The sequence below is a fragment of the Atheta coriaria genome, unplaced genomic scaffold, assembly GCF_025399875.1.
Source record: "Atheta coriaria isolate IRGN ID8LTWV9N9 unplaced genomic scaffold, Caltech_Dcor_3.1 hic_scaffold_3_pilon, whole genome shotgun sequence".
Classification (NCBI taxonomy): Eukaryota; Metazoa; Arthropoda; class Insecta; order Coleoptera; family Staphylinidae; genus Dalotia; species Dalotia coriaria.
This window is the reverse complement of record NW_027045445.1, coordinates 9645214-9659146: the sequence shown is the minus strand read 5'-3', so window position 1 is coordinate 9659146 and position 13933 is coordinate 9645214. Positions and strand designations below refer to the sequence as shown.

At 43.1% G+C, this 13933-nt stretch overlaps 1 protein-coding gene and 1 long non-coding RNA gene across 4 annotated transcripts in view; one reads left to right on the top strand and one right to left on the bottom strand.

Annotated features, from left to right (window-relative positions):
* Positions 1 to 13410, top strand: part of LOC135789526 (mediator of DNA damage checkpoint protein 1-like) — a 32545-nt gene extending 19135 nt beyond the window's left edge. The window contains exons 7-12 of the mRNA XM_065299386.1: positions 5253 to 5849; positions 9202 to 9338; positions 9430 to 9690; positions 9755 to 11962; positions 12023 to 12286; positions 12367 to 13410. Coding sequence (XP_065155458.1) covers positions 5253 to 5849; positions 9202 to 9338; positions 9430 to 9690; positions 9755 to 11962; positions 12023 to 12286; positions 12367 to 12447 — 3548 coding nt within the window. The 3' untranslated portion in view covers positions 12448 to 13410. The remainder of the gene's footprint in view (positions 1 to 5252; positions 5850 to 9201; positions 9339 to 9429; positions 9691 to 9754; positions 11963 to 12022; positions 12287 to 12366) is intronic.
* LOC135803985 (uncharacterized) overlaps positions 1 to 13933 on the bottom strand; it is a 131322-nt gene that overhangs the window by 95125 nt on the left and 22264 nt on the right. The window lies entirely within an intron of this gene.

The following is a 13933-nucleotide window of genomic DNA, read 5'->3' as shown; positions in this document are numbered from 1 at the left end:
AGGTGACTAAAGCCCGTGTGAAAAGTACTTTAGTCACGGTTTTGGCTGTCTATGTTTAAAATACTGCTTTGTGTGTTTCAAAACCGTGGAAAAACTAGGGCTTTAAAGGTGAAAGTAGAAAAATTATGTATTTCCTTCAACTGTCGACAGTTCAAAACACCAAAAATAGAAATAAATAATTATAAAAAAATTAAAACTCTAAAACCCTTTCCCTCAACATAGAAAATTTCAATTTATTACTCTATACTCCATATGATGTAGATTAATGTTCAGATAAAATTTAATTAACTAAAGAGAGCGTTTTTACGAATGATTGCTAAATGCAATTTAATTACCGTTAAAGCGAGCATACGTGCCGGTTTTATTACGAGATCTTAAGTACCATCATCGTGCTGTGTGAAGAGTCAAGCACCACACGCACATACACACACCGCAATGTGAGTGCTGCACTCAATTTTGTCTCCTTGGCGATGCGCTTCGCACAAGCAAGAAAAACTAATTCATTATGCATTATTCAGTAGCCGACCGCAATTGTTCACTATACGTACTCTTATGTATACTTGAGAAATAGCGTCCATAAATGTTGTCATCAAGTCAACACGCTCATGTATCATACCTCTACCACAAGTACCCCCGAAGTAGAGTGGGGGTAAAATAACATTTCAGCTTTAATGCGATCAAAGGACATTAAAGGGTGGTAAATTAAGCGTGGCAATTTGAACCTTGATACTTCTGGTCTGTTGTGAATTGAAACTTTGTACAGAGAATATTTTCTTTGTGTTGTGTGAGTTGTCTAGTTGTAGAGTAAATTGTTGAATAGATTGGGGTACTTGGAAACTCGACGGCAACGTAATAGAATTCCATGCGCATTCACTATTTTCCTGTGTATTCAATTTGCCAGTTGGCAATCTGCGCCACAAGTTCGGCGCGCGCATTGCAGTTTGATACTTACTTCACGACCCTAATTCCAATTTAATTCACGTATTACATACCGCACCGGTGACTCACTCACTCCATCGACGTTGATTACCCGTCGAAGAACAGTTATTTTCGGTGTGTTGTCTTGTAGCTACTGCTACTACTACTGCTGGTTGCATTGAACTCACTTCACTCGTATGTAATATTACAAGTTACATTCATGTTATTTTTTTTTCAATTTTCTATTTTGTAAAGTAATGAATAGCCGCATTAGTTTTTCATCGCCGGCAGAATTTATACTTTAGGGTTGGTCGATCGGTAAGCTCATGGAGCTTTGTATCTTTTATGGGCCATCTTCACATTGCATCCCACAACATCCAATTCAATCTAAACTGCACTCAGGCAGTAAATAAACGACGTGGTGTGGTTAACCGGTGTCTGGTGGCGTGCGCTGATAATAATGAACTCTCGCCCCACACGAAATATAAAAATATTACACGTCGTAAAGGAGAGCTTTCTGCATGTCCGGCGAACATTCGTGAAGCAACATACAGATGATTAGTTTACCTGTGTGTGTTTGTGCAGACATAACTTTAGTTGTGTGCCAGTTAACAGTCGGTTTGCGTTTTGTTTTGCATGCGTGGTGCATTCGCTAAGTACACCTCCATAGGTATATATATTGTGTGTGTTGTTCCAGGGTGTGGTTGAATTTTCGCACGCATGCTTTTTTTCTGCACACCTGTTTCTATTTGGCGTGGAAACTATTAGTTTGGTTTATTATTTCGTCGAAATGGGGATGAAATGCGGTGGGAATAAATGTTAATTTGCATAATTTCATTAGCTAAAAACTTGTGTGTACATGAAGTTAAATTTGTTTTATTTCAACTGTAGAATTAAAATTAAACTTTGCAAAGTGAATTAGTGTCAATTTTGGGTAATAATATAAATTGTTTCTGTACACTGGTAATTTCCATGTCAAATAAACCACAAAATACGTATGACTATTAAAAAAATCGCAAGGACATTATGATAGTTGATTTTTTTACGGTTTAATAGTTTAAAACAAATGACCTTAAACGTAATTTGTTTTGGATGGATTTGTAACTTGACTGTTTTTTATCCTGCGGCGATTTTTGCTTTACTTCACCCAGCAAGTACTTTCGCTCAACATCACCAATCCTCCAATGAGTCATAGCGAACGTACTGGTGTATGTAGTGTGTGTGTGTTTGGGGCCACCACCTCCTCCCATCCGCGCGGCGGTGATGTCCAGACACCGGCCGGCCGCGACGCACCCGACAGACGGGCATTGAGTCAGTGCTTCGCCCGCTGAAACGGCTGGTGGTGGAATTGTAGCGCGTGTTTGCCAATCGGCGAGAAAGTTTTGCACAACTTACACAACCAGTGCGCACAAGTGATAATCTTTTATTTCATTACATTGAAATTAATTTGGTGCTAATAGTGAATAATAAATTAATGTACAATTAATTTTTACAAGTTTTCACTATACAACTAAAAAAAAAACAGAAATAAATCAGGTATTTAGGTTGCGTATTTAATTAAGTTTAATATTTAATTGTATTTAATTAGCTAATTTGACGTCATTGCATGCTCACTCACGTGCGGTGGTTGGATATTTACCTCATTAGCATACGTATGGCGAAAAAATTATTTTCGGCCCAGCGTAATGTCGTTAACATTCACGTGACGCGAGGTGTAATCTTTTTTTCGCGGCACGTTTCGCGCTGGTGTTGTGTTGAGTTCTTTTTATTTCGTCCCGTTTTGGAAAGAAAACTCACTCCGGACACGAAGCTTGATGAATATTCATTACATTACGCATATTTTCACAGTCACACAACAGTAATCTTCTAATGGTTTTCATTATGTATTTATATTATTTTTCTCGTGAAATTTACTCTTTTGGATCATGCTTTGAATTTGATTAATTGATTCTTGGTATAGCACAAATAATAATTAACCCCAATCAGTCACAATTCTATTTTTTTTTTTTTTTTATTTTCATGTTTTAATTATACGAACCATAATTATTTCATTTGCTCGGTGTTTCTGTTTATTTATATTTGTGTATGTTGTCCTTTGCGGTGTACATTTGTTTTTATTTATCCGTATTACGATTTTCCAAGTTTATGTCTCGCGTTTTATTACCACGTTAATCATTCGTCCGAAACGCCAATGAGTCACCCCTTATTGCTCGCAATGCAATTGCAGCAAACGCGCGCATTACGTAAGCTTTTTAAATGTTTTAATGTTTTCCTGTCACTTTGTCACGAGAAAAAAAAATGTTTACTATGCAGTTTATGCACTTGACGCTCGCTGGCGCGCTTTCGCATGTGACCTTTCACATGTTTGACTCATTTTCGTTTCACTCGGCTGGCGTTTGTGATTTTATTTGGAAAAGTCAAAGCACAGAGATTTTTTTTATTTTCATGTGCGTGTAGGTTTTTTTTTGTTTATACGATCAGTTACGATTCCGAAAATAACCAACGAACACGCGGAATTTATGAATACTTAACTTGAATTTTGTGTTTTTGTGATAGCGAAAAACCGTTGGTAACCTTTACGCACCATTCACATAGTTAGTTAATGTTCGCCTTGTTATCAAACTACATATTTAGATAATTATAGCAAAATAAACCTTGCTTGTTAAAATGATCTCATCTTCAACATAAACAGTTTATGTTTGTTCGAGAATCTGCGAACACTTGTCACTTAAAATTCTTGACACGTCTGGTCACATGTGGTGTCAACTCTGATTAGGACTGGATTAACATCATTGCACGAAAAAGGAAAATCCAGCTCAAGTAGTGCAATTGTGCAATTTGCAATTATAAATGTACCTCTACTGCTTGTAACCACTACGCAGGTGGCGGCGTCATTTCACTCTTTACACAACTTTCTACGAGTACGTCTGAGTTTGTTGCTAATTTCCTGAAAATTACATGTTTCTGTAACTTTCTACATAAAATAACACTTAAAATGCAAAAAGACGACTTTTTTCGGCGAATTTCTTGCGTAATTTTTGTATCCGTATATCAAAATTAGTCGCTGTACGTCCGGTGTTTTGACCTATCCCGATTACTATCACCGCTGGGCAGGCATCATTGAAGGCGTGGAATTTCCAATTTCCTTTCCAATATGTTAGAAAGCACGCCGCGTCGGGGAATTGATCGAACGCGCCCCGCGTCGACGTAATCGTTATCGCGATTACGCGCCGTCCGGAAAATTGCGCATCGTCAGCGCTTGCTTGTTTCTCGCCGCCGGCGGGCGATTCTCATTACGCGCGCATTGTTTTACTCGTTTGGGGTAATTAGATTAGTCGAAATCAGCATCCGACCATCGATTCTGCATTCCGCTGTGTAATTTCATGGAGGGTAGTTTTGATTATAATTGCTATGATGAAGTAAATTATTTTGGGGGTTGGAAATGTTCAAATGGTTAATTAAGATATTTTGTAATTTAAATTTTTCGTTTAAATTTGTGTGTGTGTGGCAAGTCTTTAAAAGTTTAGTTCCCGTGTGAAATGCTTGCCATAGCATTCATGGGAAGAGTAATCGTCTTAATTGCACGATGGAACAATGCGCCGAGACGCGAGATCCATCTCACTTGGCCTTACACGACGTTGTGGTACGAGTAGTCAAAATGGCAAGAGTGGCGAACGGCCGCGAACCCGATGACGATGTTCATTTATTTGAGTTACGACTTTGTACAAACACTGCAAGCGATCAAAAGTTTGGTTTTGCGTCGGTTTGGTAATAGAAACATTTTCTTTTTCGCTGTGTGTAAATTCCTGCAATCGTGTTGCGCGTGCGGTTTTGTGTGTCTCTGCTGCTTGTTGTGAGAATCATATCGCACGTCATTCAAGTGGAGCGTGACGAAGGTGAGAAGTGAGGCGGGTTGGGCCCCCGGTGTGTGTGCTTTCTGCGCCTTGATGGTCAGTTTGCGTGGTTATGTGTGTTTTAAATTAATTTGAGTCTTGCAAAGCAAAAAAATAAATACGAGTTGAAAGAAAGGAGGTAGCGTAATGAACGCCGCGTTGCTTTCATTAGTCAAGTAGAGCGCCGCCGCACTGCCACTCGCGTGCCATTAGCAGCGCGCTGAAGAAGCAGAAGGTTGTGCCACCTGCTGGCCGACGGCGCACGCTCGCCGAAGTCGAAGACGTCGACAGTACGTGTAGTAATAATAAAGAATAAGGTCGACGAACCGCACGGGACGCTGCGTACAACACCTTTCGCAAACTTTAACGAAACTCTTTATCTTTAACAATGTGAATGCAAGTTGATGATTTTATTTCATTTTTTCTTTAAATTTGTTTTAGATATTGTAGCGGATACGATCGCACGCCGCTTGGTCCAGGAGTCCAAGGAGAAGGGCTCCACCGATAACATATCGGTGATTGTGGTGTTCCTCAAGGAACCGGCGAAGATTGCAGCGGAACCGCGTTGGGAGATTCGGCTCGTCGACGAGAGGATGGAGGCCGGCTTCGATAGCACGAACGCGTCGTCGAATCCGTTCGCGAGCACGAACGGTGCTGATATTTTAGCGACGCATCAAAAAGACGCATTCCTCTTGGATCTGGACGGTTTTCGGCCGCATAATGCCGCGCATGCGCCTTCTAACGAAGGTTTCTTTGCTCCATCTAACGGCAAAAACGACTTTGACGAAGACCTGGACGATCTGGGTCCTGAAACAGATGTAGATGCTGTTGATGAAGTACAGTCGCCTGTAAAACTCATTGCAGGAATGAGCGAGGAACTAGAGGAGAAGGTTACGAAGGAAATCGACGCTAATCTATTGAAAAGCGTCGTTGAAAACTGTACTGATTCCAATCTGGAGCACGATGAAGATGATGAACATGATGAACTGGCGGGCGTTGAGCGGAAGGAGGAAACTCCCACGCCACCCGCAGATGATGGTAAGTTTTCCAGAATGCATGTAGTTTTAATAAGTCAACTCTCTCTTGAAACTTACCGCGCTGTGGTTGCTCAAAGTGCACGGTCATCCCGGGGACATTTATTTCGGGAATCGGCGGCGCGGTGACTAAATCGAAAGCGATGCAGGCGTCTGACGTTGCGTGATGTTAATGAACCCTCCGATGGCGGAGAGAGACTGGATGCGCGTCCCGAAATAGTTGTTTTATATCCGATGCAAATGTCCCCTTGAACGTGAAGATGCCGCCGCTCTCGACGATCGGATTCTCGAGCTTCTCGTGTTGAGGCAGGTTGACACGTTGTGTTCATTTCATGCTCAGCCATTTTGTTTGTGTGTGGTTTTTTCTCTGCATTTATGCGATAACCTCGTGCCTAATACACTATATTCGCGCTTTGCGTAGGCTATCCTGAATTCATTCAGCGACAATTTAAATTATTCATAAGCTGTTTGGATTAAATAAGCGTCTCGCATTTGCTCCAGTTTGAAACGGCGGCTGTGCGGGGGCTTCCGGTTTATTTACGCGGACGCCTTATTTGGGACCCGCGATGAAAAAAGTGCATCTTGCGTGGCTTTGCACGTCCAGGTGTGGTTAATCAGCTATGCACCGCGAAGTCGGACGATGTTCCGGATGCGCGTTGCATAATATTCGCAAGCGATGACGTGAAATGATTTTGTTCACTCAAGATGGCCGCGGGGTTTTGTTAGAAACTTACCACTACCTTCGTAAAGGAAAACAAAACAAAAAACAAACGTCTGGTGTCTGGTTGATTTTGTTTTTTGTTTTCGCCCAACTGTGAGTTGCTTAATATTTATTAGCGTTATCTAAGTGTTGCGCTTGCCAAATGTGAGCGGATTTAGCAGACGCATGTGACAAATTAGAACAGGGTAGCGTTCGCGGCGGCCGGGCGCGATTCCAGCTGCGGCGCGCATGCGCACGCCGGTACCCGAGCGCTCGCCGGCCGGCCGGCCGGCTGCCACCCTTCCCCGTCGTGTGTCGCTTGCGTGCATCTCGTTTGCTCCCAGTCAGTCTGCAGCCGGTGCCGGTGTTCTCGAAACGTTCGCCCGTCAACTGCGCCGAACGCGTGCGGTTTCACGTCCGTCTCTGCTTACTTCTTGCTCGTCGTCCATTTCGGAGCGGACGTTTTTTTACACACATTTACAAGCAACGTTTTGCATCGGCGCGACGCCGACTTTTATAACTATCTACACTATTTGTATACGAATCTCGTGCCCCTCGTGTGCCCTTCCTGTCGAAGCGCTACAAGAAACAGAAGACTGATTTTATACCTACCTACACACACACACACGCACCCGCGACCCGGCGTTTTGGGCAGCTACATAAATCAGTGTGTGCATACGTGAACCGTGAACTCTTCTTGTACGAGCGGAATTGCATTTCGATCCATCCATCGTCGCTTTGAAGGTAGAGTAATCTATACGTGCGCCGAAGAGTGGCCCCGTGCACTTACTACGCACTTGCTGCCTGCCTGCATGTTACACGCTACACATTCGTACGGCTTCCCTACGTGAGGTGCTGGTATATTGCCGCTGCACACGAATGTACGCCTATATTTACTCGCAACTATTAATACGCTGATAGAAGCGACTGTACTTACTGTAGTGTAAGTACTTTTGTGTGTATGTATCGCCGGCGCGCGTTATGTTTGCGAATCTATTTATAAGAAGCGACTCGAGGTGTCCTGATGCACTCGCTAATCGTGAATTGGTTTAATTCGCGCGCCGAATTCTTGAATAACCTGTGCATGGTCAAGACCCCAGACACCGAAATCCGAAGCATGGTGCAAACATGGCGCGCGTCGAATAACAAAAAATAACAAATGAACAACGAATTCGATTCATATATGGATTTGCGTCGGAAATTATTGTGAGAAGTTCTTAACAATTCATTGCGTTTGACCTTGTGTGTGCACAAACAATCGAAATGGGTGGGGTTGTGTTGAGATAAGAATATCCCTTGATAACAGCAATATATTTATGACTTGCCTATCCCATATTGCATTTCATTATAACTCTTTTACTTATAACGTTTATCATGGTGTCATGGCGGCCGTGTCTGTCAATTACATGAATTATTTGAAGAGTCTTGGAATCTTCAAGGTTACATATCAAAATCGCATTTTAGCAACAAAAAACAGCGCGTTTTTATGAACTCTTGCTTTCGTTTGCCGGTGGTGTCGTAACAAATTACAACCTGCCTGAGTCATAGCAATTATTTATTCAACCTTACTCTCTGCTAACTAATTCAAACGTTCTTTTTTTTTTTATGAACAGCCGAAGCATTAAAAAGCGAAATCCAATAGCAGCGTATGAATCATTGACGTTAGTTTTTTTTTTGTTTTATAATCCTTGCTGCCTCGGCCGGCATTTCGATGATATTTAATCGCGCGTGTGCGTCTCTCGACCGCCAGCAAGAATTATGTCGCGCACATTTTTGTCGTTTGAAGCATTTGTAGGCGAGATCTGCATTCTCGTCGGCCTACGACCTATGCGAACGAAGCACCGCGCGCGGCACAGGCGACACGAAATTAATGAGTTAAATGTTTTATGCATGGTTGCTCGTTGCCTGGCTGCGGCTGGCTGGTGTTGGTACATGGTACACTTCTTCTTCAGGAAGAAAATAACCCACGCGAATCCGACATGCACTCGTAGCGTCTGCGGACGACGAGACATCGGCGCGCATGAAATATGGTTCAAGCGCACTTTGCGCGAATTAATACCGCCGCATATTTCATGCCCCCCATGTGGAGATAAACCCTGCGATTGACGAGATGTGCCTGGCTAACTAGTTTAAATGAATAATTAAATCGAGCGATTGTGATGGATAATTACATCATGTCAATTATGTTTGTTGCATCGCCTCGCAGACTTGGAAAATTACTCGCGCCGATGCTAATTGTTAATTAGCATCTCTTAAATCACTCGATCATAGGTGTATTACACTATAGGTGTGGTCACCTAATCGAAGACAGAATCGAAAAGTGTAGATTTTCGTTGAATTGTCGCGACTTGCTAAATTTGCGATGGTTGTACATTGCGAATTTAATGGCAATCGACACGCCGCGCGCGTTAATTGCATTCGAGCGTAGCCTACAACACGAACAATTGTTAATTAAGTTGTAATTGCAATTGTTCTCTAATTTGCATAGATATTGTCTGGTTTTTTATTTATTCATTCGGGTCGTCTCTATCGCCGGTTTAGTTTGCGTTCGTTGACGCGCGCCGGCCGAGATGTACTTGTTGCGATAGGGTGGATGATGTTGAGGGTGTGGCGGCACGCGTCGCGAAGATTAATTGGTGATTAATTTCGTTTGCAGTGCACGATGCCGGTTTAGATAGCGACTCGGAGGACGACGAATGGAACTACATTAAAACGGCTAGGGAGGACGACAAAGAAAACCTACCACCAGCCAGCGAAGAACACAGCGAGCCACCGGTCGAAACACAAACCGAAGTAAGTTGATGACTATGGCTTTATTTATTTATTTTTTATTTTTGTATGTGTTTGTTTTATGCGCCGGTGCACTAATAATTCCGTTTTGCAGAGTGCTCCGACAGTTGACGAAAGCGAAGAAATCGATAACATGTCACAACTGAATCCGAACGCCGAGGAATTTGTGCCGGTGTCACCTACGCGCATGGAGCAGCGTGGCACAGATTGGACGGCGCTGAAAGACGAACCGATCCTGGCGCAGTCGCCGCGCCGGGTGGCCGCGAATTGCGACTTCAACGTGCCCGAGGAAAACGACTTCGTCGAAGAGGCGAATAATCGACCTAGTGGCGCCTACAGCAATGGACATGAAAATGTACGCATGTCGTGAAAAACGTTATTATTGTATTTATAATAATTTTTAATATTTACTTATGTAGGGCCACAAACAATCTTCCCAGGAAATGTTGGAAAATCTCCTGAATGGCAAGAACATCGATGAGATTGAGTTCCAGCCAACCGGCTCTCCGTCGAAGGTGACAGTTGGCGCCGCTGAGCAATTCATCTTCGGGCCAAACTCTGCCGCGTTCTCGACACCAAACAAATTCATGGACCAATCGCGCTCGTCTACGAAAGCCAACTACGGCGATGATTCGGCGATTGACGAATCGGAAGCGGATTTACTCGATCGCCTAAACAAGGAGAAGGATCCAATGTCTATGTCTTTCTATCAGGATAAGGATGATGGTGAAACGCCGTTTGATGTCGACAAGGAAGAGAAGTATACCGATGAGAAGGAACAAGAAGAACCTCTCGCGAAGACATTTGATGATTCTATCTCTTCGTTGCCCGAGCATAATCCGCTTGAGAATGCGGAACCAATAACTACCGATTTAGATCACAAGGAAGATGAAGATTTTGGTGTTTGTAAGTTACCCACATCACCATTACCGGCTGCTCCGGCTCCTGTTGAGAACCTCTGTGATTTGTCACCAGAAGAGCCGGCACATGTTGAGCCTGTCGTTGAGAATACTTCCAGCCCTCTTTTGGAACTCGATGAGAGTACACAACCAGATGTGCTTGATGATGTGGAGCGAAGGTTTGACACTGACGATGAAATCATTGAACGGCCACAGGAGCCATTGATGGAAGTTGGGCCAAAATCGCCCGTTGCTGATGTTATCGCCGAAGAACCCGAAGTTGAGGACTTTGCTCCTAGCGTCGATGATCACTTCGGTGCTGATCTGATGGAACCAGTTGCGCATCCTGAACCGGTTGTTTGCTACGCGTCTAGGGAAGCCGAATTACATCATCAGGAAGCCGCCGAAGAAATTTCTGAATCTTCGGACAATCAACAGCAAGAATTCATTCCGGAAACATCTTTGGAAATTGCCCAATCACCAGAACCAGTGGTTTTGGACTTTACGCCAGACCAGGAATCACTTCCACCAATGTCTCCCCAGGGCATTCATACGTATGCTGTTGATAGAATGCCAGAACCCGAACCTATTTGCCGACTTCCAGCACCTGAAGAGCTAGAAATTCGTCCTCATCCGGAACCTGTGTTGACTCAAGAAGTTCTTACACCAGAATTCATCCCGATTGTTGAGCCTGTTGTAGAAACACAATTGATATCACCAGTCTCTGAACAAGATCCAGTCAATGACTCTTTTGAGAAACACGTTGAAGAACTAATGGAGTCTGAAACACCCAAAATTGTAGAGCCGGTGTTAAAGATGACTGAAGACATCCTTACTCCAGTAGAAGATATCGTCCCATCTGAAGTTGCGGATGTGATGTCACCAGTGGACGATGTTACTTCATCGATCAAAGATGATTCCCCGGTAGAAGAGGCCAAGGAAATCAAACATGAACTTATCACAAATTTGGAATCCCCGATTGAAATTGTGGAATCACCCATTCGTGAAACAGAAGTTATCACAATCGAGTCATCACCAGAGGTCGTACAAGAAAAGGAAGAGGTCTGCGAGCTTCCAAAAGAAACTGCTTCCGCACCTGAGGTGGCCGCCATTGTTGCGGCGGCTGCGGTGACAACAGTGACGGTCGGCGCTGGTGTCATAGCCGAAGCTGCTGATACGAAGAAACCGGCGGCAAAAACCAAAACCGGCACATCCGCACCAATTAAGAAGTCGACGACCGCGACGAAAACCACGACCAAACCATTGGCTTCCACGAAATCGACGACTGCCCGACCGGCACCCGCTAAGACAGCGCCTGCTTCCAAACCAGTGCCGCCGAGGACGACCACAACGCGATCGGTGACCAGCACCACAACAGCAGCCAAATCGCCGGCTGCTAAACCGCGCGTGCCTTTAGCAGCCGCATCAAGGCCCGCTGCCGACAAGAAACCATTAACAAATGGCGACGCCAAGGCGGCTGCCCCAGCGCCGAAAGTTCCACCAATCAAGAGACCACAGGTGCCTTCGACGGCCAGAACCACAACCGCACCGAAACCGGCAGGCGTGACCACAGCCGCAAAGCCGGCGGCGGCCACCACAAAGTCTGCCACCTCCACGCTGAAACCCGCCACGAAACCGTCGACCACCACAACCGCTGCACCCAGGCCGAAACCGACTTCACTATCGTCTGCAAGAATTACCACTACATCAAAAACAACCACATCCAGAGTATGCAGATTTGTCGTGTTGATTTTGCAAATCAATTAATTTTTTTATTTGTTTTTACAGCCTCTGAGCAGTTCTGCTACGTCAACTACAACCAGAACCATCACACAGAAGACAACGACCACCACAACGGCACCGAGACCGAAACCAGCTTCCGCTCCTGTGAGCAAACCTAGAGTACCACTTTCCGCCAGAACCACCACCACCACTACAAGAGCGCCGGATGCCGAGAAGCAAAATAAAGAGAACGTTAATAAACTGACGGCAAGTCGCACAGCTGCTGCCACGAGGACGGCAGCTACACGCAAGTCGGATGCTACTAAATCGGTAAGGACGATGATATAATCCAAGATTATACAACTGATGTTACTTGGAATAGCAATAAAATGTTTTTATCTTTCTCTTAGACATCTGCGACGAAATCAAGTACATTGAACAAAGCGCCAATCACCAAAAGCCACTGGCGAAGAACACAAACAGCTCCGTAGTGAACAAATCGAAAGAAGAAAAAGAAAAATCGTGCCAAACGGAGTGTCCGAGGAGAAGGAGAAGGAAGTGTCGTCTATCAACGAGGCAGATCACCTGCTGAAAGACCTCTCGCCGGTAAACAACTTGATACTAGACAATTCACAACTCGCGGAAGCCACGGCGGACTGAATGTTTGTGACGGATCAATAAACGTATGCAACACGCCAATATTACTCTTATAATATCCGCAACTTTTTTATATATGACGTAATACTCTATGCTCTTTTTAACACAAAACACTACGTTACTAGTATTGGGTGTGTCGTAGGTAGGCAGAGAGGTAGAGACAGATGAAATGTGGGTAGCTGGGCAGAATGCGTTCATGTACTGATTACAAGGATAGATTGCAAAGGGTGCGCGCGCCTGCGCCCCCCCCCCGTATCGTACGAGTTTTATTTTATCATAAATAAAGTTTTAAACATGGATTATAAGTTAATGGCTTAACGACTATTTTTTATTATTATCGCTTAGGTGTGCTGAATAATTGTGATTGCTATGCACTCTGTATATAAGTTCAAAGTTTTAAAATGAATATTAATATTGATAAATGATATGTTACTTAATGCAGAATTTTTATCTACTTAAATTTTAAATAAGTTACGAGGCGAAATTATTCACACGACGATGATGTGCGAGACAGAAAAGCGATTGGCACTTCTGCAATATACTATTTTTCACATATTTACAATTAGCCGCTTGTATCCCAGCATTCTACTTCTTGGAGGATCATTTGTAACGATAAAATGCGCGCCAGGTGGACGTGGTGGACGATCATAAGTTTGATACATTTTTGTTACTTGAAAGTTATTTTTATATGTTTTCATTGCTGAACAATTTTTATAGTATTTCTTGTTTGTCTTTTTTATTTATTGTGTAAAATTGTAGTTTCTAGCACTATGAAATATAATATTTAAATCACCAAACCTCTGTTTTCCTTTCCGTCCTGCCAAGGGTACAATGATATTCCCTAAAGAAGTGAAAAAGTCACAAATTTGGGAAAATTCTTCTACCAGTGACGTCATGAGCTCTAAACCTGGTAAGGAGATTGTTGATTGCGAATTTTAAATCCTTGTGATAAAATGTCTATAGTTGGCTATAGTTAATATCTCTATTAGCTAGGTAATTATAATAATATAGAATGCGGAATTCCAGTTAACATTAATGGTATTAACTTGAGATTTTTATCTGTTGCAATGCAATACGACCTTTCTTTGATAAGTTTGTCAGTTATATTTACTACTTCATTTAAAATTATTGGATTACATTAACTGAATAAAAATTAATCAAACACTTCAATCATACTTATGAATAAATTGATCATATATCACCCACTTTGTCAGACTTGTCGTTATCAACTATGCAATAAGTAGTCCTTCTAATCATGACTTCAGCTGTGGATTGCATTTTATAATCAAGTAAAACAATTAGTTCTGTCTTAGCTGTCTT